This window comes from Mobula birostris, chromosome 3, assembly GCF_030028105.1.
Source record: "Mobula birostris isolate sMobBir1 chromosome 3, sMobBir1.hap1, whole genome shotgun sequence".
NCBI classification, from domain to species: Eukaryota; Metazoa; Chordata; class Chondrichthyes; order Myliobatiformes; family Myliobatidae; genus Mobula; species Mobula birostris.
In genome coordinates, this window is record NC_092372.1 from 57,834,347 (window position 1) to 57,859,706 (window position 25,360).

At 42.3% G+C, this 25,360-nt stretch overlaps 1 protein-coding gene across 8 annotated transcripts in view; it reads left to right on the forward strand.

Moving 5' to 3' along the window:
* The window catches only part of dlc1 (DLC1 Rho GTPase activating protein), a 515,219-nt gene that overhangs the window by 177,018 nt on the left and 312,841 nt on the right, over positions 1–25,360 (forward strand). For 7 of the 8 annotated variants that reach the window (XM_072252658.1, XM_072252661.1, XM_072252657.1 and 4 more), the window contains one exon: positions 18,540–18,671. In XM_072252658.1, the coding sequence (XP_072108759.1) occupies positions 18,540–18,671 (132 nt within the window). Of the gene's footprint in view, positions 1–18,153; positions 18,197–18,539; positions 18,672–25,360 lie in introns of those variants that run through there. The other variant, XM_072252664.1, reaches the window with a different exon arrangement.

Consider the following 25,360-nt stretch of genomic DNA (forward strand, 5'->3'; position numbering starts at 1 on the left):
AATCATCACAGCCATAATTTACTTTGCAGTGGAATAACTTTTAGTAACTTGTTATCTTGGTTTATGTTGAGTCATATTACGAAAGTATGACAATAATGGTGGAATTAAGTCACAGGAAGAAATCAATGATTTGTGGAAGGGGGGTGTAAAGGAAGGAATATTAAAACAAAGATTCAAGATAAATATCAAGCACCTTAAAGTTGAGAATTATTTTATAAAGTAATTTTTTAAGTATTAGTACATGACCCTTTTTCCGAAGTTACCTTCATATGCAATTCTGTTCAAGTGCAGAATAATGCAAATGTTTAAACTGTGAAATAAAAATAGGAAATATTACAAATACTCAATAATCAATGGATCTGGAGTTGAGAGGGTAAACAGCTTTAAGTTTCTCAGCATCCACATCACCAACGACCTCACGTGGTCTTCACACACCCATACACCAGCTGTGTGGTGAAAAAGACACAACAGCACCTCTTACACCTCAGACGGTTGAGGAAGTTTGTTACGGGCCCCCAGATCCTAAGCACTTCCAACAGGAGCACAATTGAGAGCATCCTGACAGGCTGCATCACTGCCTGGTATGGGAATTGTACTTCCCTCAATCGCAGGACTCCGCAAAGAGTGGTGTGGACAGCCCAGCGCATCTGTAGGTGTGAACTTCCCATGATTCAGGACATTTACAAACACAGGTGTGTAAAAAGGGTCCATAGGATCATTGGGGGCCCAAGGCATCTCAACCACAATCTATTCCAACTGCTACCATCCGGGAAACGGTACCGCAGCATAAAAGCCAGGACCAACAGGCTCTGGGACAGCTTCTTCCACCAGGCCATCGGACTGATTTACTCACGCTGATTTGAGTGTATTCTGTATTATATTAAATGGACTGTTCTATTTATTATAAATAAATAATAAATTACTCTGATTGCACATTGAACATTTAGACAAAAATGTAACGTAAAGATTTTTGCTCCTCATATTACAGGTATGTGAAGGATATAAGAAATAAAGTCAATTCAATTCAATAGCCCTGCCAGATTAAGTGGATATAGAAACTGAGTTTCAGGATAATAATCCGTCATCTGAATAGTAATTTTGTTCCTCTTTAGTGTAACATCCTTCCTCACTGTGAGGAAGTCAGGTTCTGCTGTGTCAAAATCATCTGCATTTTCCCTCTCACTTTAACTTGTGTTTTCACAATATGTTTTTTGTCAGTGGATTTGATTTGTCAAAAATGAAGACATTTTCAATTCTTAAAGATTTTATCTTGCACTTTCAATTTTATATATATAGCAATACTTAGAATCCACCTGGTAACTGTTACCTATGTAAATTTGATACTTCAGTAAGGTTACCAGAGAGTTTAAGCTGCATGTAAGCCACTATTCTAATTGTGGAAGACAGGAAAGAATTAACACAAGAGCTAGCAGAGCACATAGTGCTCAGTTAAAGCTCAAAGCTCACCAAGCAGTAGTGAAGTACAAATCAAGTACATTTTGCTTGGGAGGAGAATGCCAAATGCAAAGTACATGTTGCAGTGTACATGTTCATACATGGAAGAGATACCTTCTTTAATAGACAACACCTGCACACCTTTCTAAATTGAACTAAAGGCAATTTAGGACTGTGAAAGGACGTGTTATTGTTTTTCAGGACAACACATCTTAAGGATGTCATGAATGTTTAAAGTTTTAGGAACATTAAAAATTTAACAAATGACTTGAACCTTTTTAGAAATAAAACAAAATTCATAGCTATTAACTTAACGTTAAAATTTACAAAGCTTTTGTAAGAAATCTGATTTTAGTAAATAAATGGAGGCTTATTTCACCTTCTCACAAAGATGTTGTTTAAACTGGGAAAAGTGCAGAGAAGATTTATGAGGATGTTGCCAATACAAGAGGGTTATAGGGAGAGTTTGGTCTGGTTAGGTCTTTATTCCTTGAGACAAAGGAAAAGGAGGGGTGACCTAAAAGAAAAGTTTAAAATTAGTAAGAGGCATAGATAATACCATAGAACATAGGAGCAGAATTAGGCCATCTGGCCCATCCAGTCTGTTCCACCATTCAATCAGGACTGATTCTTTTTTTTCTCTCCTCTTCAACCCCAGTTCTCCCTTCTCCCCGTAACATTCGATGTCATTTCCATTCAAGAACCTATCAATCTCTACCACAAGTACACTCAACGACCTGGCCTCCACAGCTGTATGTGGCAACAAATTCCACAAATTCACCACCCTTTGGTTAAAGAAATTTCCCCACAACTCTATTTTGAAAGGGCGCCCCTATATCCTTAGGCTGTGCCCTCTTGTCCTAGATTCTCCCACCATGGGAAACAACCTTTCTACATCTACTCTGTCTAGGCCTTTCAACATTCAAAAGGTCTCAATGAGATCCCACCTCATCCTTCTGAATTCTTGCGAGCACAGACCCAGAGCCATCAAACGTTCCTCGTACGATAACCCTTTCATTCCTGGAATCATCCTTGTGAACCTCCTCTGGACCCTCTCCAATGCCAGCAGATCTTTTCTAAGATGAGGGGCCTTAAACTGCTCTCAATACTCAAGGGGAGGCCTCATCACTGAATTACAAAGCCTTAGCATCACATCCTTGCTCTTGTATTCTAGACCTCTTGAAATGAATGCTAACATGGCATTTGCCTTCCTCACCACCGACCAAACCTGCAAGTTAACCTTTAGGGTGTTCTGCACAAGGAATCCCAAGGCCCTTTGCATCTCAGATTTTTGGATTTTCTTCCCGTTTAGAAAATATTGCGCATATTTACTTCTACTACCAAAGTGCATGTACATGTATTTTCCAGCATTGTATCTCATTTGCCACTTTCTTGCCCATTCTCCTAATCTGTCTAAGTCCTTCTGCATCCTATCTGTTTCTTCAACACTACCTGCCCCTCCACCAATCTTCGTTCATCTGCAAACTTGGCAACAAAGCCATCTATTTCATCATCTAAATCATTTATATACAGCATAAAAAGAAGTGGTCCCAACACCAACCCCTGCAGAACACCACCAGTCACTGGCAGCCAACCAGAAAAGGATCTTTTTATTCCCACTTGCTGCCTCCTACCAATCAGCCAATGCTCTAACCATGTTAGTAACTCTCCTGTAATACCATAGACTACTGATTTGGTAAGCAGCCTCATGTGTGGCACCTTGTCAAAGGCCTTCTGAAAGTCCAAATATACAACATCCACTACATCCCCTTTATCTATCCTACTGGTAATTTCCTCAAAGAATTCCAACAGGTTCATCAGGCAGGATTTCCCCTGAAGGAAACCATGCTGACTTTGTACTACCTTGTCCTGTGTCACCAAGTACTCCATCACCTCATCCTTAACAATTGACTCTAACATCTTCCCAACCACTGAGGTCAGGCTAACTGGTCTATAATTTCCTTTCTGCTGCCTTCATCCTTTCTTAAAGAGTGGAGTGATATTTGGAATTTTCCAGTCCTCTGGCACTAGGCCAGAGTCCAATGATTTTTGAAAGATCATTTATAATGCCACCACAATCTCTAACGCTAGGTCTTTCAGAACCCTAGAGTGCAGCTCATCTGGTCTGGGTGACTTGTGTATCTTTAGGTCTTTTAGCTTTTTGAGCACTTTATCTCTTGTATTAGTGCTAGTGTCTTCCACAGTGAGGACTGATGTAAAATACTCATTTAGTTCATCTGCCATCTCCTTGTCCCCCAATATTATTTCTCCTGCCTCATTTTCAAGTGGTCCTACGTCCACTCTTGTTTCTCTTTTAATTTTTACATGCTTGAAAAAACTTTTACTGTCCATTTTGGTATTATTTGCTAGCTTGTTTTCATATTTCACATCTTTTCCCTTCTACTGATTTTTATTTGCTCCCTGTAGGTGTTTAAAAACTTCCCAATCCTCTATCTTCCCACTAATTTTTGTTTTGTTGTATGCCCTTTCTTTTGCTTTTACAACAGTTTAGACTCCCCTTGTAAGCCATGATTGACCTATTTTACCATTTGAGTATTTTTTCATTTTTGGAATACATGTGATATGCACCTTTCTCATTTTTCCCAGAAAGACATGCCATTCCTGCTTTGCTGACGTCCCTGCCAGCAGCTCCTGCTAATTTACTTTGGCCAACTCCTCTCTCATACAACTGTAATTTCCCTTACTCCACTGAAATAATGCTACATCAGTCTTTACTTTCTCCCTATCAAATTTCAATTTGAACTCGAGTCATATTGTAATCATTAGTTCCTTAGGGTTCTTTTACCATAAGCTCCCCATTCACCTCCAGTTCATTACTTAACACCCAATCCAGTATAGCTGATCCCCTCATAGGCTCAATGACAATCTGCTCTAAAAAGCCACATCATAGGCATTCAACAAACTCACTCTCTTGAGATCCATTACCAACCTGATTTTCCCAATCAACCTGCATATTAAAATCTCCCATGACTACCATAACATTGCCCTTTTGACACGTCTTTCCTATTTCCTATTGTAATCCGTGGTCCACCTCCCAGTCACTGTTGGGAGGCTTGTATATAACTGCCATTAATGTCCTTTCACCCTTGTAGTTTCTTAATTCAACCCACAGGGATTAAACACCTTCTGATCCTATGTCACACCTTTCTACTGATTTGATGCCAGTTTTTACCAGTAGAGCCACACCACCCCTCCTGCCTACTTTCCTATCCCTCCGATATAACGTGTAACCTTGGACATTCAGCTCCTAACTACAGTTGACCTTCACTAATCCGACTACCTCTAATCCAATTCCTTCGATAAGCATCAGTGCCGGATTAATGTGATCCTTCTGTAATTCGGCATTTTCACTAATCCGGCACTCCTCAGGCCCCAGTGGTGCCGGATTAGTGAAGGTCGACCTGTACAACCATCCTTCAGCCATGATTCAGTGATTGCCACAACATCATACCTGGCAATCTGTAATATTGCAACAAGATCATCCACCTTATTTCTTATACTCTGCACATTTAGATAAGGTGGGCGGTTATGGTCTTTTCCCAAGATAGGGAAGTCTAAAAATATGGGACATGGATTAAAGGCGAGGGGGGAAGAGATCTGAGAAGCATCTTCTTCATGCAGATGGAGGTGGGTCCATGGAACAAACTGCCAGAGGAGGAGGTTGAGGCAGATACAATACTATCATTTAAGAAGCACTTGCAAAAGTACATGGAAGGTGGGTGGGCAGGCCTTAGAGGGATATAGGCTGAATACACATCAGATCATGCTTCACCTGGCCAACAAAGACCACCAGCCCTCCGTTCTCAGCCACGTTTGTTTCAGGATGTGTCCACCAGTGGCAATGAGGAGCTGGGTACCCTGCTCTTCAGGCTTCACCCCAAGCAGTATCCCATCAAAATGAATTTAGCAAAGGCCAAGTTTGCAGATTTTATTTCTTCGATAGTGAGATGTTTAAAAACAGTTGAAGTCACCATCAATGATTAAAAACGTTTACAACTCCTAAAAATCAATAGATAGAAACAAAGAAAAATGAAAAGCCCAGTTAAGACATTGGTAATTAATTTAAAAAATTAATAATGTTGTGAAATAGAGGGAAATAAACAATAATCTGAATTATAATGAAGGCTAATTAATTCAAATGAATGGGGGGCTGGTACATATGTCAGCTGGCACAAGATATTCTGCAGATGCAGGAAATCTTGAGCAACATACACATGTTGGAGGAACTCACCAGGCCAGGCAGCATCTGTGGGGGAAGGGATGAACAGTCAAAAGAGAACGATGTGAGATGATAGGTGGAAAACATAAAGTGCTGAAGAAGAAGGAATCTATTCGGAGAATACAATAGACCATGGAATAATGGGAAGGAGGTTGAGAACCAGAGGGAGGTGATGGACATGTTGTAAGGATGGGAGAAGAGAAGAGGTGAAGGGTTGCAGGAATGAGGGAAAACAAAAGAGCAGGAGGAGCGAAGGAAAACAGAGGGGCATGGTTACTGGAAGTAAAATAAATTAGTGTCCAGCTTTAAAATGGAATTGGGTGGGGTGGGCTACAAGATACAAAACCTACTGGCCTGTAGCAGCTTTCAGTGTAGCACAGAGCTGAGTAGATGTGGAGCACAGGCAATGCAGCTGGCCTACAGCTCTCCTGATATAAATCCCTGGTATTTTGAGATTTAGTTGATGTCTGTTTGAACAGTGTCTAGATCTAGGCATCGACCTGGGTGCATTGCTCCTTATGTTAGGGAAGAGGATGATCGATAACCTCCACTCCTCTCTGCTACATCATATCTGATGCATTGGGTTGAGGAATGCTTGAGGGCAAAAGTCAGGATGAGAGCAGTTTCAAATGCTAGGTTTTGCAGTCACCAAATCTTTCTATATGACATTCACAGTCCAGCCTTAAATAAATTATACCCACTTGATAGGTTAATGAAGAGCATCTGTTGTGAACTGCACATTAGTATTATGAACAGAGAGTGGAGGAGCGATAAGGGAAAATAAGAAACAGGCAGATGAACAGATAATTTTTTGTTATTGCAGACTGCCCTGGTGGTTTACTGTATAACTGTGCTGGATTAAACAGCACTTCCTAAGGCAAGTGCTGGGTTACAGCCATCACTGGTGATCCTCATGTGTGCGGATCAGCTGATTATCAGATGGTGATGGCAGTGCCACCGTGAACTTCAGCAAATTTAGTTCGGGGAGGGGTGACGTCCTCCAACTCTTGTTCTGAATTGTTGACCCCATTGTGAAAGGTGAAGGCGGCAAGACATAAATAAGAAATGTGAAGCTGAGCACACTATTTTCTACAAACGTTTGTAGCAAAAAGTGAAAAAAGATTAAATTGACTTTGTTAAATACAATAGTTACAAAAGGTATTGCATTAACTTTAGCCATAAACTAAAAGGGAAGAACCAATAAATCGACAGAACCACATCCACAGCATCAAAAGTTTTAAATTGTCCCATTCACGCCTAAAGGTTTAATCACCGTGGAGGACATCTAAGGCTACGTCCACACTAGACGGGATAAATCCGTAACCAAAGCTTTTTCTCTTCGTTTTGACCCCCCGTCCACACTGAAACAGTGTTTTCCTCCCCTGAAAACGGAGCTTTTCTAAAACGCTCTCCAGAGTGTTTAAATCCGAAAACGCCGGTTGGGCATTGTAGTGTGTACGGGGTAACCAGAGGTTTTAAAAAAACCTGTCGTCCCTTTCATCGGTGAAGAGACTATGGCTGTAGGAAATGTTTCTAGGGCGACCCCTCTGTAGGAGTGGGGGAGATGCTGGTGGGGCCACCCGGGGGTCTGTGTGTCCGTGTGTGTAGCTATTGTAGTGGCTGTGAGGTTGGTATTGTGGCGGTGAAAAGTACTGGGGAGGGCGGGGGGCGGCCATCATATTCCTCATCATTGCAAATTCCTCTGCAACAGAGTTAGTCAGTTTTTCAATGTTTGTCATCAGCCGGGTCATACTGTCCACGAACTCCCTGTCGGTTGCCTCCATACGCTCCAGTATTTGTTTTTTTAGCTTTAAGTCCTCCTGAGCGAGAGCCTACAGCTGTCCATCATTTGGCAATTTCCTTTTAAGTTTTTCTAGTCTGTAACCGGACAAACACGCACCAAGTATACCGTTTCCTCCTCACTTGTTTTCTGTAGATGTGTCCTGCGCATGCCCAGTAGGAGGAGATTCACCCAAATACTCGTTTTAATGTGGACGAAGGTACTTTCAAAATCGTCTGGTGTGTACGCCTATCGTTTTTATGTGAAACCAGCGTTTTCAAAATTATCCAGTCTAGTGTGGACGTAGCCTTACTCATGTGGGATAACATCTTTCCTGACCGGGGTGGGGGGGGGGCCTGTTCTCTTCACTCTGCTTGGCAAGAGAAACTTGTGGCTATGTAACAAGCTCAGGTTCTGCGGCCTCCTCTGTGGTGGTTGTAGGAGTTGGCTCTGGGACTTCAGGAAGTGGATCTGACAGTTCTAGAGTTGAATCTGGGACTTCAGGAAGTGGTTCTGATGGTTCTGGAGTTGAAGCTGGGACTTAAGGAAGAGGTTCTGACAGTTCTGGAGTTGAATCTGGGACTTCAGGAAGTGGTTCTGACAGTTCTGGAGTTGAATCTGGGACTTCAGGAAGTGGATCTGACAGTTCTGGAGTTGAAGCTGGGACTTCAGGAAGAGGTTCTGACAGTTCTGGAGTTGAATCTGGGACTTCAGGAAGCGGTTCTGACAGTTCTGGAGTTGAACCTAGGACTTCAGGAAGAGGTTCTGACAGTTCTGGAGTTGAATCTGGGACTTCAGGAAGTGGTTCTGACAGCTCTGGACACCTTTCTTCTGTAACAATTAAATCTCCTTTCCTCAATTGATCGATGTGACATCAGATGCTATGCCCACTGTGTTGGGGAGTAGTCCAATTCTATCCTTCTTTTGTAATTTTTTCCACTATTTCCTATTCCAAGGGTAAATGAAACAGAAACATAGAAAACCTACAGCACAATACAGACCCTTTGGTGCACAATGCTGTGCTGAACATATACTTTAGAAATTACCTAGGGTTACCCGTAGCCTCTATTTTTCTAAGCTCCATGTACCTATCCAGGAGTCTCTTAAAAGACCCTATCGTATCCTCCTCCACCACTGTCGCTGGCAGCCCATTCCACGCACTCACCACTCTCTGTGTGAAAAAACTTACTCCTGATATCTCCTCTGTACCTAATTCCAAACACCTTAAAACTATGCCCTCTCATGCTAGCCATTTCAGCCCTGGGAAAAAGCCTCTGACTATCCACTCAGTCAATGCTTCTCATCATCTTGTACACCTCTATCAGGTCACCTCTCATCCTCCGTAGTTCCAAGGAGAAAAGACCAAGTTTACTCAACCTATTCTCATAAGGCATACTCCCCAATACTGGCAACATCTTGTAAATCTCCTCTGTACCCTTTCTATAGTTTCCACATCCTTCCTGAAGTGAGGTGACCAAAACTGAGCACAGTACTCCAAGTGGGGTCTGACCAGGGTCCTATATAGATGTAACATTACCTCTCAGCTCTTGAAGTCAATCCCAAGGTTGATGAAGGCCAATGCACCATATGCCTTCTTAACCACACAGTCAACCTGCGCAGCAGCTTTGAGTGTCCTATGGACTTGGACCCCCAGATCCCTCTGATCCTCCACACTGCCAAGAGTCTTACCGTTAATACTGTATTCTGCCATCATATTTGACCTACCAAAATGAACCACCTCACAGATATCTGGGTTGAACCCCATCTGCCACTTCTCAGCCCAGTTTTGCCTTCTATCAATGTCCTGCTGTAACCTCTGACAGCCCTCCACACTATCCACAATCAAATAGGACAATCAATCAGCATCTCCATGATTAGTTGTCCTATTGAATTCGATCTTGTAGTTGTGTCCTCCAAGAAACAGAGCCCGTTTCTGCATTCGTGCTGCTGCTGTTAGTGGAACACCTTCTGACGATTGAAAATGGGCACTAGTGGTTGATGATCAGTAATGGGGGTAAACTCTCTCCCATAACAGTACTGGTTGAAATGTTTTACACCCCAAACCAGACTCTGTCAATCTGTGCATAATTTTTCTCTGCAGCTGTAATGGACTGTGATGCAAAGGCTGTGGGGCATTCATTTCCATCACATGACTGCACCTACACCATAAGGCAAAGAGTCACAGGCAAGATTCACTGGATGATGTGGATCATAATGTGTGAGTACAGTGTCTAACATCACCATTTCCTTTGCCTTTTGGAAAGCCACCTCATGCTGTTTTGTCCATTGCCATTTTATCCCAATCTGCAGTAATGAGTTCAAGGAATGGAGCACAGTAGCCAGATTTGGCAGGAACCTGTTACAGTAATTGACAAGTCCTAAAAAAGACTGCAGCTGTGACAAGCCCTTTGGCCCTGGGGCATCCACCACTCCTTGAATTTTCTCAGCACATCTGTGCGATCCTTGTATGCCGATAGTGTAAGTGATGTAAAGATTCACACTGGTAGCATCATGCACTGAGCCCATTATCTTCTAATCTTTTTAACAAATTGTTACGTACCCCGTAACTGGGTTGTCAAACCAACAGAAATGGACCACTCTTTGGATTCTGGATTACTAGGAACTAATAAAGTTTTATTAAAGAAATAAGTAATACAGTACTCTAATCGTAAGGATATAAATGCAACAGGTTAGCAATGATAATACACACATGTACACAGAACTAGGGTAATAGGGATCAACCAAGCTCTATCGCAGTCTAGGGGTAAAATGATCTGTCTTAAGTGACGCAGGGTTCAGTTCAGCTTAGTACAGTTCGCAGTATTTGCTGTTGTGCCGTTGGAGAGAGAGAGAGTGGGGGGATGCAATTTGGTTCAATCAGACCTTTGATGTCTTCATAGTTGGTTTCGGGCAAACCCTTTTTGATGTCTTCTGTTCCGCTGTGGTCACCGACGGTGACCCCTCCATTCCAGATACGATCGTTCTTCCGCGGCGAACCCGGCACCCAGGCAAGGGCAGACACACACACCAGGTTCCCACCGATTGTACCTGTGAGCCTATGGTCGGTTCCCACGAACCGGACCTCCAAACTCCCACCAATTTGTGGGGACACACCGCTCTTTCCAGGGTCTCGTTATCTCATGGTCTCGTGGTGTCCTGTGCCTTAGCAAACCTGTTCTTTTTATCCCCCTGCTGGGGTATCACCTGTCCATCAAACTTCAGACAGTTCAGGTTCAAAGCAATCAGTCTGTCAATATTCTGAATTGTGTTTCTTTTCCGTTAATCCCTCTCTCCTCTCTTATTAGCATTTTGAACGTTTCTCCATTGTCTCTCTTATCTCTCTCATTAGCATCAATCGTCCGATAGCTTTGTTTGGCGTCACACCCCTACCCTTCAAAGGATTCTTACCGGGGTAAAAATCATGGGCATGAATGCACATTATTAGATACACACTAATATACAGGGTGATCAGCTATTCGGCTAATACAGAGAACTTTAAGTTTCAACACCTTGACTGACAGTCAGTAATCACATTGTCCGTTTCTTTTATATGTTTTATTTTAATATCAAATTCCTGTAAGACTAGGCTCCAACTTAGTAATCTTTTGTTATTATCCTTCATAGTGGCCAAAAACACTAATGGGTTGTGATCAGTGAAAAATATAAGTGGTTTCCGTGCCGGAGAAATATAAACCTCAAAATGTTGTAATGCTATTATGATGTCCAGTAATTCCTTCTCCACAGTGGAATAATTTCTCTGATGGATATTAAATTTCTTAGAAAAATAAGCCACTGGGTGGTCAACCTCCTCTTTGGCTGTCTGCAACAGCACCGCCCCGACCGCTTCGTCGCTAGCATCTGTTGCTAGGGAGAAGGGTTTTGAAAAATCAGGGGCATTCAGCACAGGATGGTGACACAGAATTGCCTTCAGACTCTCGAAGGCCTGTTGACAAAGGTCGTCCCACACAAACTTTACATTCTTTGGCAAGAGCTTAGTAAGAGGGAGGGTAATATCTGCAAAGTTTTTGCAAAACTTCTGATTGTACCCCACCATCCCCAAGAACCTTATCAGGGCTGTCTTGCCTGTCGGGGTGGGGACTTCAGAGATAGCCTGCACCTTAGCCTGCATCGGTACCAGCTGCCCCTGTCCTACCACAAATCCCAGATATGTGACCGTTGCGTAGCCGAATTCACTTTTTGCGAGGTTCACTGTCAGGCTGGCTTCAGACAGCCGTTTAAACAGTTCCTCTACTGCCACAATGTGCTCCTCCCACGTGTCACTCCAGACCACTAAATTGTCAATATACGCTTCTGCGTTCTTTAACCCTTTTGTTACTGAATTAATCATCCCATAGGGGTGTTGCTTACTAGGCTGACCTGATGTGACAACAACACCATGTACTGTCCCTTTGCATCGCCTTGGGACATCCGGACATACGTCTGCGTGCCGGTTAATTAGCTTTATCAGCAGCTCCGTCTGTTCAGGAGCTAAGTGAGAGACCTTATCGGCAAAGTTGTCCAAAACAATAGAGTTTTCCAATCTGGTCGGCACCATATTTATCTTTTCAAGATGGGTTTTCCCTTTATCAGGTGGCACCCCAGCCTCATTAATTTTCGTGATGACACCGAGTAGGTCTGCTTTCTTATTGTGGTAAGCTGTTAACATATTAATAGGCTGTAACTGTTTCGGCTGACGTCTACAATACTCAATAATATCCTTCCTCATGCTCGGCCAGTAAAACTCTTTCATAATTCTATCGACTGTCTTCCTCACCCCAAAATGTCCACTGAGGGGTATCTTGTGAGCCAGGTTAAAAATCTCATCCCCATAAATTTTTGGCACTACCACCTGGTGCACCACCCCCCATTCCTCATCTGCAGGCACGGTACTTGGTCTCCTTTTCCTCATTAGTACTCCCTCCTTCACATAATAGCCCACTGGCTCCCTTTTTAATTCTGCTTCGGAGAGAGTTGTCTCCATCAAAACCATCAGCTCCTCGTCTCGTTCCTGTGCCTGTATAAATTCCTTCCTCGCTAATGATAAATCTACCTCAACTCCCTCACTTCCTTCCGCTCCACTATGCTCCTTCTTCTCACTTTCTAACCCCTCTTGGTACAAGGCTGGTAAAAACGTCTCAGCTAAATCTATATTCACTTTGGCAGCTTTTCTGGACATGCTCCGAGTCACTGCGCAGACAGGATAAACCTGTGAGTCCATGGGCGGGGCCTCAATCCTGGCAGGCTTGCTTATCAGTTTTACTGCTGAGCACACATCTCCACCTGCAAGGTCGTTACCGAGTAAGACCTCCACGTCTTCCATCGGTAATTCGGGCCTCACCCCTATCGTGACCGGTCCGGAGACCAAGTCGCTTTTTAGGTGTATCTGGTGCAAAGGTACTGCTTCAGTCCCTTTCCCAATGCCTCTTATCACACTGACCTCCCCCGTCTCGGTCTCTGAACTAAAGTCTAACACACTCCTTAAGATCAATGACTGACAAGCCCCAGTGTCTCTCCAGATCCATACTGGAACTGGGGTTGACCCCTCCTTCACCAACACCAATCCGGCTAAAATAAACTTCTCGTGCCCTTCCTGAACTCTATCAGACCTCTTCTCCCCTGGCGGTTTGTTTGCCAGCTCAATACAGCCAGTCAGAGTCGTCATTTTTCCTTTTCCCGTCTCCTTCTTTGGGGCAAAGCATCTGGACGCAAAGTGACCGGCTTTCCCACAATTATAGCATACAACCCCAGGAGACTTCCTACCAAACTGCTCCCGGTCTTCCTTATCCTTCTCACTAGTCCCCGGCTTACTTTCTGGCTTTTCCGGCGGACTCTCTCCGCCCTCTCGACTACCCTTCTAGTAACTTTTACTCGGGGTAAACTTCGCTTTGTGTGTTAACGCATACTCATCTGCTAACTTAGCAGTTGCGGCTAAGGTTTCTGCCTCTTTCTCATCTAGATAGGGCCTCATACCTTCAGGGACACAACTTTTAAACTGCTCAATCAGGATTAGCTGTAGCAGTCTGTCATAATCCCCAGTGACCCCTTTCGAGGCGCACCAACGCTCACAATACATCTGCATCTCACGGGCAAAGTCTAAATACGTGCGGCCCCACTGCTTCCTCACATTCCGGAACCTCTGCCGGTATGCCTCCGGGACCAACTCATAAATCCTGAGTATAGCCTCTTTCACCACATCATACCTCTGGGCATCTTCTGCGGACAATGCCGAGTAAGCTTGCTGAGCCTTCCCTTTAAGTACGCTCCGGAGTAAAACAGCCCACTTATCCCTCAGCCAGTCCTGACTTGCAGCGACTTTTTCAAAATGTAGAAAGTACCGATCAACATCGGCCTCCTCACATGGGGGAATCGGCCTAACCTCCTGGGTCGCCCTGAACCCTCCACCTTGGTTCGGCATTTGGCCCCTCTCTAGCGTCATCCTTAACTTCTCCAGCTCAAATTCCCTGTCCTTCTGCTTCTCTCTCTCTTGCTGTCCTAGCTGTCTGTCTCTCTCTTCTCGTTCCAGCCGCTTTATTCGGAACTCGTGCTCTAGTCTCAATTTTTCCATCTGCAGCTGCACCACCTCTCCACCAGGTTTGCCCATAGATACCACCTCCAGCTCCCCGTGAGGAAACACACCTTTAGATACATAATGCTCAATGATAGCTCTGTGCATCTCCGCTCTCCTCATTGTCAGCTTCCCCTTAAAAAGATTCAACCGTTTGGCAACAGTTCTGATTTCCTGGCATCCTCTAATGCCTCCAAGGTTGGCGCCTTTAGAAATTCCTCAATCTCCATTTCTGTTGTTTGCCCTTTCTTTCTTTCGGGAATTTTAACCCAATCAATTTACCCAGTCCCAAATTTGGCGTTCAAAGTTCCGGATGAGATCCCACTTATGTTACAGACCCTGTAACTGGGTTGTCAAACCAACAGAAATGGACCACTCGTTGGAGTCTGGATTACTAGGAACTAATAAAGTTTTATTAAAGAAATAAGTAATACAGTACTCTAATCGTAAGGATATAAATGCAACAGGTTAGCAATGATAATACACACATGTACACAGAACTAGGGTAATAGGGATCAACCAAGCTCTATCGCAGTCTAGGGGTAAAATGATTAGCCTTAAGTGGTGCAGCGTTCAGTTCAGTTCAGCTTAGTACAGTTCGCAGTAATTGCTGTTGTGCCATTGGAGGGCGGGGGGGGTGGGTGGGTGTATGCAATTTGGTTCAGTCAGACCTTTGACGTCTTCACAGTTGGTTTCGGGCAAACCCTTTTTGATGTCTTCTGTTCCGCTGTGGTCACCAACGGTGACCCCTCTGTTCCGGATACGACCATTCTTCCGCGGCGAACCCGGCACCCAGGCAAGGGTGGACAAACACACCAGGTTCCCACCGATCTTACCTTTACACCCTGTGAGCCTATGGTCGGTTCCCGCGAACTGGACCTCCAAACTCCACCAACTTGTGGGGGCACACCGTTCTTTCCAGGGTCTTGTTATCTCGTGGTCTCGTGGTGTCCCGTGCCTTAGCGAACCTGTTCTTTTTATCCCCCTGCTGGGGTATCGCCTGTCCATCAAACTTCAAACAGTTCAGGTTCAAAGCAACCGGTCTGTCAACATTCTGAATTGTGTTTCTTTTCCGTTAATCCCTCTCTCCTCTCTTATTAGCATTTTGAACGTTTCTCCATTGTCTCTCTTATCTCTCTCATTAGCATCAATCATCCGATAGCTTTGTTTGGTGTCACACACTATTTTGAGATTTTGGAGATATTCCTTGTCATTCTTACCGGTAACAATGATGTCATCCTGCTGAGGGCCCAGTCAGTCTTGTAGTACCTGGTCCATAGCTTTCTGCCAAAGTGTAGGTGCAGGTGCTACTCCAAAATAAGTCTATTGTAGCAATAAAGCCCTTTTTAAGTGTTTATGGTGAGAAACACTTTGGACTCTTCTTCCACCTCCATCTGTAAGTAGGCTTCAACTAAGTCCATTTTCCACCAGAAAAGTTTGCAAAGATATCCTCTATCCTGAGCAGAGGATATTCACCTACTTTCAGTACTGAGTTAATGGTAACCTTAAAGTCACCACAGATCCTGACAGACCCAATCTTCTTGGCTATTGGGGCCACTGTTGTTGCCCACAGGCTCCACTTAACCTTGGAAAGAATTCCATCGCCTTCCATGCAATCTATCTCAATGGCTTCTTTATCATGGATGATATAAGGAAGCAAATGGGCTTTATAAAACTGGCGTGTGGCATTTTCATTTAACACTATTTTACTCTTGATATAGCTTTGTGTTTCCAGTGCCAGCTTTGTACACTGCTGTGGCATCATCCAGTACCTTTTTAAATTTGCTTTCAGTTGACTGTTGCAGAGGATGTGGTATGCAAATGGTGGATTGATCTCAAATCAAGTTGTAGTTCTCTCAACCAATCACATCCCCACAATGCTGGCCCTCCTGTCTTTACCACATACAAACACAATGTGACTTGCTGGTTGTTGTATTTCACTGTTATGAATGTCATTCCACAGGAGTTACCTTTTCTCCAGTGTAAGCTTTTAGCTCGATATCTGTAGGTTTCAGTTTAGTATCTTTGAAATGCCACTCAAACTCATATTGTGGAATGACAGAAACAGCTGAGCCTGTATCAAATTCCATCTAATTAATTTTCCATTCACTTCTGGTGTAAGCCGCCTTGTTTGTCTCTTGTCAGTTTTCGCATTCTCAAGGCTACTCAGTCATATGTCACTCTCAACATTATCAGATGTTTCATTAACAATTTGCAAATTAGTCTTCTTTTTGAAACTGCAACTTGACTATATATCTTTTTCTCTTCCCCATGTCCTATTTTCTCTTTGTAAGTGTCCTATTCTGTTGCATTTTCTGCAAGTTTTGTCTTTAAACCTGCATTGGTCTGGTGCATGTGAGAGCCTGCCATAAAGGTAACACAATTTCTTCAGCCAGGCTGGTGCCTCTGTAGACGTTGCAACCTTGTTCACATTTGCTTTCATTCCTGACTGCAACTCAATTGCATCTCTGTCTGCTGTTTCTAATGATACAGTTATTTCAGCTCCTCTTTTAAATGTAAATTGTGCTTCAGTTTGTAGCCATATTTGAATGTTTTCTTGTAAAATTCCACAAACTAAATGATCTCTTAACCGGCTAACTAAGCCGATCATTGAATTGACAATGTTCAGACAACTTCTTCAATTCAGCCATGTATGCTGAAATGAAGTCCCCTTCATTTCAATTCCACTAAATCTAAAGCATTCTGCAATGAAAAATGGTTTTGATTCTAAATATTCCTGCAGTACTTTTACAATATCAGCAAAGCTCTTTTTGTCTGGTTTGGTTGGTGTAGTTAAACTTCTAGGCAAACTTTATGTCTTTAAACCCAATGCAATTAGCAAAATTGGTGCTCACTTTTCATTGGCTGTTTCATTTGCTGTAAAATTCTGCTCAATTTGCTCAGTACACAATATCCAGTTATCTCTTATGCAATTGAACACGACTATTTTGCGCAGGTGGCCAGCTATTTCTGATTTTTTTTTTAAATTTATGATTATTATCAACTGCTACTCACTGTTCATGAACCCATGAATTTGGCTATTTTCTGCCTTTTCTCTAAAACTCAACTATCTTCTGACTCTCCTTTCCGAAGAGACAGGTGCTGTGGTGCTTTTTTAAAAACTCAGACGTCTCACTGTGCTTCAACAGCTTGGCAGTCATCTCAGGGTCTTTTAAAACTTACTCATCCCCATTGTTTTGTTCACTAGCTCCAAATGATAAAGGTAAATGCAATAAAAAGACAGGAGCCCTGGAGAAAGTGTCTTGGTTTTGTTTTACTTTAAGTGAGGCACACACTTAAGTGGTGACGTAATGAAGTATGCCATTCTCGTACTGTAACATATAATCCGTAATGAACTATTTAAGCAACAAAGTATGCTTAATCAAACAATATTTTTAAAATATTATTCAAATATTATTGAAATATTAAATACACAATAATGGGCATGCACAATCCTAGCTGATTTGATTTGATGCAAATGACACACCTCACTCTATGTTTTGATGTACATGGGACAAATAAAGTTAACCTTTTTTTTTCTTTACCAACTGCACAGCTCAGTTCATTCTGTTGAACTGTAGTCATGGCCAATATGAAATACTTCAGCAACAAGGAAGCTGATGTGCGTGTGTACACATTACAGAATCAGTTGCACTCAGATTTTACTGACAACCAATGGAACTAAATGATAAATGAAAAAGCTACAGAAATAGAAGAAACCAACACTCTGTAATACTCCTCCCTTTGTTTTTTCTTATGCCTCCTACTGTTTTCTCCTTCCCATTGTCATTTGGGGAAAACCCTCCTCTAATTCCTGCTTATCTCCTTGAACCAATGGCTATCCTGCTTCATGTGACCTGCAGATGAATGGACTTGGCACCTACATGTTAATCATGCAAGTCAGTCTTTTTTAACACTTCCAAAAGAAGAGAAACCACAACAACAACTTTCTAAAGCAAAAATGTCCCTGTTTGGCAACTAAAAATAGTGACATTATTTCTTTTTGTTTCAGCAAAACATAATGTCCATTCTCCAAAATGAGTGAAATCCAATTTCTGGGACATGATGAGTTGCAGTCACATCCTATGTTTCAAACAATGTCAGAATATAAACTTGAAAACTTGCACAAGATCTGACCCCTATCGTAGGGTTTTATGTAAGTCACACCTCCAAATAACAGTAGTATTACATTTTGCATCCATTTTAGCTCTTGTAGTTGGAATGAAGATAAAATCATGATTGGATAAGAAACATCAGTCCACAAGTTTCTGGTCACGTTTTTCTTCATCATTCCATGTAGTTTATTAAAATATGACTGGTCATTTAGTGGATACTTTAAAATAAAATGTCATCATTTTAATCAGAGATTTGTGCCTATTTTGAGTTTAGAACATATATATTAGATCAAAGAAAAAATATTTACTTCCTAATATCTAACTTCTGGAAGAATTGATGATCTTGTCTGGGCTAATATTATGTTTCCCATGCTCTATTGACAGGAGTTGGAATCTGATTCAGAAAATGGAGCAGATGTAGTAGTGATCAATCAAAACCAAAAAATGCATCTTGCCAACTCACAACTTGGACCAATATCTACATCGGCAGGTCCAGGTGCTAAACCAAAGACTGTGGTAGGTTTGGAAAATTTAAACAAACCAAAAAATTGTTACAGTGTGAAAATTTGTTATAAATTGTAGTAATGGTTGTATCAAAATAGTAACCTGTGAAAGTTGACTGCTTTCAAATGGCTAAGTTTTGCTTTCTTTGTTGTAGTGCAAAGTTGAGTTTACAAAAATGCATAATATTTAAAGGAGATAGTGCAAAAACCTTGGTAATGATATGATATCTTCTGCACCAAAAAAGGGTTAACGAAGTTTGGTGGAATACGATGTTGTTTAAAGTTGAGTGCGCGTTGAGGCTTTGTTAATGGTTATTTGATGCTATACTGGTATTAAATAAAACCTATGGCTGTGGCCATAGATGGGTGTGGAATTTTGGAGCATGACAAATGGAAAAGTTGACAGCTTTGGAGAAGACAGACCATAGATGGTACATATTTGCAAATTACAATCTTAGACTAAGCCTATTTCCAACCACAATGAAGGAATAGCACAAGGAAAAAATGTCAGCTTATATGGAAGAAGAAATTAAAATTAAATTACTTAAAACAGAAGTTAAAGCAAAACATTTAGGTCACAGCAACCATCAGTACTTTCACCTTTAATGTTTCAACAACCCAAAAGGAAGCAACAAAGTATATCAAAAGGGGTGCTGACATTGACTTTTAGACATTTAAATAAATCTTTGGATTAGCTGGACCTTAACATCAGTTTTAACTAGATTTCTCCAATCCACAATGCAAAGCTTAAATGACAAAAGTAAAAAAAAATCGAGGGAAGCAGAAATCTGTGCTGGAAATCTGGCAATGTCCCATCAATTCTTGAGGGAGCCTTGAGGGCTTGCAGCATCCCTGACTCTGGCAGGCTCCTCTGTGTACATTTTCCGCAATGGTTTCTCCCCAGCCTTCAGGCACTTGACCTAAGAGTTTGCTGCCAAGCCAACTTCCATGGCAACATGACCAATTGCAATGTACGAGGAACGGACGCTACCATGGCCATTCTCTATTGCTTGTGTGTCATGATCTTGCCAGCACTGCACCACAAACAACTCTCACATTCTTAAAGTCAAAAGTGAGACCTGTGAGTCGGCTGGGGTGATATACTGCGTCCGGTGCTCCCAATGTGGCCTTCTATATATTGGCGAGACCCGAAGCAGACTGGGAGATCGTTTTGCTGAACACCTACGCTCTGTCCGCCAGAGAAAGCAGGATCTCCCAGTGGCCACACATTTTAATTCCACATCCCATTCCCATTCTGACATGTCTATCCACGGCCTCCTCTACTGTAAAGATGAAGCCACACTCAGGTTGGAGGAACAACACTTTATATTCCGTCTGGGTAGCCTCCAACCTGATGGCAGGAACATTGACTGCTCTAACTTTCGATAATGCCCCACCTCCCCCTCATACCCTATCTGTTATTTATTTTTATACACACATTCTTTCTCTCACTCTCCTTTTTCTCCCTCTGTCCCTCTGACTATACCCCTTGCCCATCCTCTGGTTCCCCCCCCCCGTCTTTCTCCCCGGACCTCCTATCCCATGATCCTCTCATATCCCTTTTGCCAATCACCTGTCCAGCTTTTGGCTCCATCCCTCCCCCTCCTGTCTTCTCCTATCATTTTGGATCTCCCCCTCCCCCTCCCACTTTCAAATCTCTTACTAGCTCTTCCTTCAGTTAGTCCTGACGAAGGGTCTCGGCCTGAAACGTCGACTGTACCTCTTCCTAGAGATGCTGCCTGGCCTGCTGCGTTCACCAGCAACTTTGATGTGTGTTGCTCACAGTCTTAAACATCATTTACATTATAGTCAAAGACTACAGCATGCAAACAGACAATCACCCCAATTTATCCACACGAACCAAAGGGCAGCCTTCCATACTAATCCAATCTCCCAGCACATGGCCCATGGCCTTCTCTGCTGAAGCAATTCAAATGCTCATCCAGACATTCTTAACTGCTCTCAGTGACCCAGTTTCAACCACTTTTTGAAGTAGTGCATTCCATTTACTTGCCACTCTCTGGGTAAAGAAGGTCCACTTCAGATCCTCTCTTAATCTCTTTCCATTTTCCCTAAATCTATAGCATAACCTCCTTACTTTTAAATTCAAAGCCCCAACTAATGAAGGCCAATTTCCCATATGCCTTCCAAACCACATTATTTAACTGTGTTGTTACCTTCAAGGATCGAAGGATTTGTATTCCAAGGTCCTGCTGTTCCTCAGCTTTACCTACCATTCATTCTGCATGATCTAGTCTCATCAGTATTTCCAAAATGCACCCCTTCACATTTATCTGGATTAAACTCCAACTGCTGTTATCTCACTGTCGTCTTTTAATAACTTCTGCATTATTGACAACTCTGCCCATCTTTGTGTCATCCGTAGACGGATTAATCATGTCAACTATGTCCAAATCCAAGTCATTTACATATATTATAAACAACAATAGTCCTGGTATTGACCATTATGAAATACCACTGGTCACATGACATCCAATTGCGAAAACAACCCTCTTCCACCTTCTGCCTCCTAATGCCAAACATACACACCAAAATCTCTAAAAATCATTGGATTAAATTGTTCCTTCAAGGGTTGTTATAATACAGATACTTCATTGATCACAAAGGAAATCACAGTGTCACAATAGTATTACAAGTGCACAGGTTTACAAATAACTCTAGATTTTGCATCCTCTCTAAAGGTATTGATGGTATCATTTGCCCTTAGAAACATTTCCACTCATTCCATGTGCAAGCTGAATGCCCGAGATTGACAATAAGTCACAAGAGCAGTATTAGGCCACTTGGCCCATTACGTCTTCTCTGCCATTACATCATGGCTGATTTATTATCCCTCTCAACCTCATTCTCTTGCCTTCTCCCCATAGCCTTTGATGCCCTTATAAATCAAGAACTTATGGAGATCTGCTTTAAAAATACTCAATCACTTGGCTTCCACAGCTGTTCATGGCAATGAATTCAACATATTCACCACACTCTGGCTAAAGAAATTCCTTTTCACCTCTGTTCTAAATGGACATCCCTCTATTCTGAAGCTGTGCCCTCTAGTCCTTGGCTCACCCACTATAGAAAACACCCTCTCCACATCCACGCTGTCTAGGCCTTTCAATGTTCGCCAAGCTTCAATGAGATCCCCACTCGTTCTTCTCAACTCCTGTCTGTACAATGTCCTTCATACGTTAACCCTTTCATTCCCAGAATCATTCTTGCAAACTGCCTCTGGAGCTTCTCCAAAGCCAGCACATCTTTTATTAGATAAGTGGCCCAAAACAGCTTACAGTACTCCAAATGTGGCCTGACCAATGCCTTATAAAGCCTCAACGTCACATCCTTGCTCTTATATTCTAAACGCTTGAAATGAATACTAACATTGCATTTGCCTTCCTTATAACCAACTCAACCTGTAAGTTAACATTTAGAAATCCAGTACAAGAACTCCCAAGTTCCTTTACACTCCTGATTTTTAAATTTTTACCCACTTTGAAAATAGTCTATGCAATTACTCCTAAAAAAAAGTGCGTGACCACACATTTCCCTACACTATATTCCATTGGCCACTTCAGCGTCCATTCTCCATATCTGTCCAAGCCCTTCTGCAGACTTGCTGCTTCCTCAACACTACCCACTCTTCCAATTGTCACTGGCAGTCAACCATAAGAGGACCCCCTTTAGCCCCACTCTTTACTTGCCAAATAGCCAACCTTCCATCCTTGCTGGCATCTTTCCTGTAATACTATGGGCTCTTATCTTGTTAAGCAGCCTCATGCATGGCACCTTGTCAAAGGCCTTCTGAAAATCCTAAAAATCCACTGACTCTCCTTTGACTATCCTGCCTGTTACTTCCTTGAAGAATTCCAACAGATTTGTCAAGCAAAATTTCCCCATAAAGAAACCTTGTTGAATTTGGCCTACTTTATCATGTGCCTCCAAGTACCCCAAAGCCTCATCCTTAATAATGCATTCCAACATCTTCCCAACCACTGACTCAGGCTAACTGGCATATAATTTCCTTTCTTCTGCCTCTCTCCTTTCTTAAGGAATGGAGTGACATCAGCGATTTCCCAGTCCTCCAAAACCATTCCAGAATCTGGTGATTCTTGAAAGATTTTTAGTAATGCCTCCACAATCTCTTCAGCTACCTCTTTCAGTACCCTGGGCTGAAGTCCATCAGGCCTGGGTGATTTATCAACATTCTGACCTTTCAGCTTCTCAAGCACCTTCTCCTTAGTGAATGCAACTGTACTCACTTCTTCCCTTGACACTCTCGAATTCCTGGCATACTGCTACTGTCTTCCACAGCAAAGATCTACACAAAATATTTCTTAAGTCCATCCTCCATTTCTTTGTCCCCCATTTACCACCTCCCAGTTTCACTTTCCGGTGGTCCAGTATCCACTCTCGCCTGTCTTTTACTCTTTATATATCTGAAAAAGCTTTTGGTATCCTCTTTGATATTTTTAGCTAGCTCACCTTCTTGATTCATCTTTTCTCTCCTTATAGTTCTTTTTATGGTTCATTGATCATATTTCATGAACTTGCCAATATAAGTGCCATGCTCCCTGCCTGCCAGCAGCAATGCTGTACCTGAAGATCCCTGTGTTACTTTGCCCTCAAGAAACATCGTCCCAGACTCATCTCAGTCTGTATGCTCTTAACTGGTGCTGATTATTCAAGCTAATAATAAATATTGAGCAAACAATCCTGTGTTCAAGGCAGCCATTCTCAACTAATAGTAAAAAAAAAATAAAATTCTGTAGGAACTCATCAAGTCAGGCAGCATCTGTGGAGAGAGATGGCCAGGTCTAGGTGAAGGGCCTTGACCCAGAAAGAAACCTCTCCGTTTTCATCCACAGTTGCTGTCTGACCCTTTGAGTTCCTCCAGCATTTTGTTTGTTGCTCTAGATTCCAGACTCTCTTCTGTCCCAACTAGTAATGGCAGCTGATACAGAAATGCTAAATCACTTTAATTCAGTTCATAAAGGTATGGCTGTACTCATTAACACAACTGGCAGCGGCATCTAGAAAGGGGTATGAGGGCAACTAGGGAGAGACCAGGGGTGGAAGCTGGCAGCAGAAAAGAGAGGAAATGGGTGTTCAGAGGAAGACAGGAGCTTGACGGTTAATGAAGAAATTTTTGTGCAGAAAGAGGAGAAGTGCCTTAGGATTTGATAAACAACCGGGGTCATGAAGACCAATTTCTTGCCAATTTTGTTTTCTCAATCAAAAGGGTTCAAAAGGTGAATGTTTGATGGATGCCATTGTATTACTACTGAGTGCAGAGGGACAGAAGAGTGGCTATTAACATTATTCTGAAACTGCAGTGACCCCCACCAAAAAGCACAATGCTAGCATGCTGACATTGTGCACTCATCATAGATTCACAATGGAAAGCTGTATTTCCATGCAGAACAAATCTGGCTTGGCACAAACCTGTGACGTAAGCACATAACAGGAACCAATATGTACTGCCCATAAACAACATTTGCACATACAATAAATGTACAATACATCAAAGATTAAAAAGCACGATTGATCCAGACTGCGTGAATTGTTATGTTTTTCGCATGAGCACACAATGATTTATAGAATTGAAATTTAAAGTAACTAAGGCTTATCAGGACTGTGTATTATAGATGGTTCTGGAAAAAAAAACATGTGCCTCTTTCTTTTGGAAGGAGTTGATTTGTGAGGGGTAGGTCTTGTGAAGATGAGTAATGTCCCCATTACACTCAATTACCATATTACCAGGATTATATTGACAAGAGGAAGAATTAAAGCCATTCAGATGTAACCAGCTATGTAATTTAATTTAACCTTCCACATTGCTCCTAATGTCTTGAATTATTTACTCTCTGCTGTTCATCAGTGAACTTAGGTCAGACCACACAGGAGTGGCAGCACGGAATGTCTGACCAGCTTATGCTGACATTTAATCAATGGGAAGTGAAGTGTTGTCAATCTCCTTGGATACCTGTCATGATAACAAAAATGCAACTCCTCGGGAAAATTAAGTTCATTTTTTTCCCTGACTCATCTACACACTGAAGCATTATGAATTATGCTAGTCAAGTAACATTCAGTTGCTACACTATATTTGTTGCCCTTGAAGAGTGAAAGTAACTAAATTATTTTTAACCATGCCATTGTATCACTGCACTACTTATTTAATCAATTTGTAAAGTTGAAGCAACCTGTGTCTGTTTACTGTCACCTCTGCCACAGGCTGTGAGAGGAGCCAAACATTAGGCAATATTTTTTGTGATTTTAAAGTTTTCCACTGATAACAGTACAGATAGGTGAACTAATTTCAGATGAGATATCACTGACAGGATGGCAATATTGGTGGGGAGGCAGCAGCTAATAGAGTTGCCTCACAGTTCTAGTAATCCAGTTTTGATCCTAAATTCCAGTGCCATCTGTGTGGCATTTGCATTTTCATCCTGACTATTTCCCGGGTGTTCCGGCTTCCTCCCAACAGTGGTCACTGTAAATAATAATAACCTTGTGCAAGTGGGCAGTGGGCAAATCAGAAGGCAGCTGAAGGACAAATGAGAGGAAATGGGTTACACAGATCAGGGAACCATATAGCATGTATAGGTTTTTCAACCCATCATGTTGTACTGACCTTTTAACCTACTCCAAGATCAATCTAACCCTTCCCTCCCACATAGCCCTCATTTT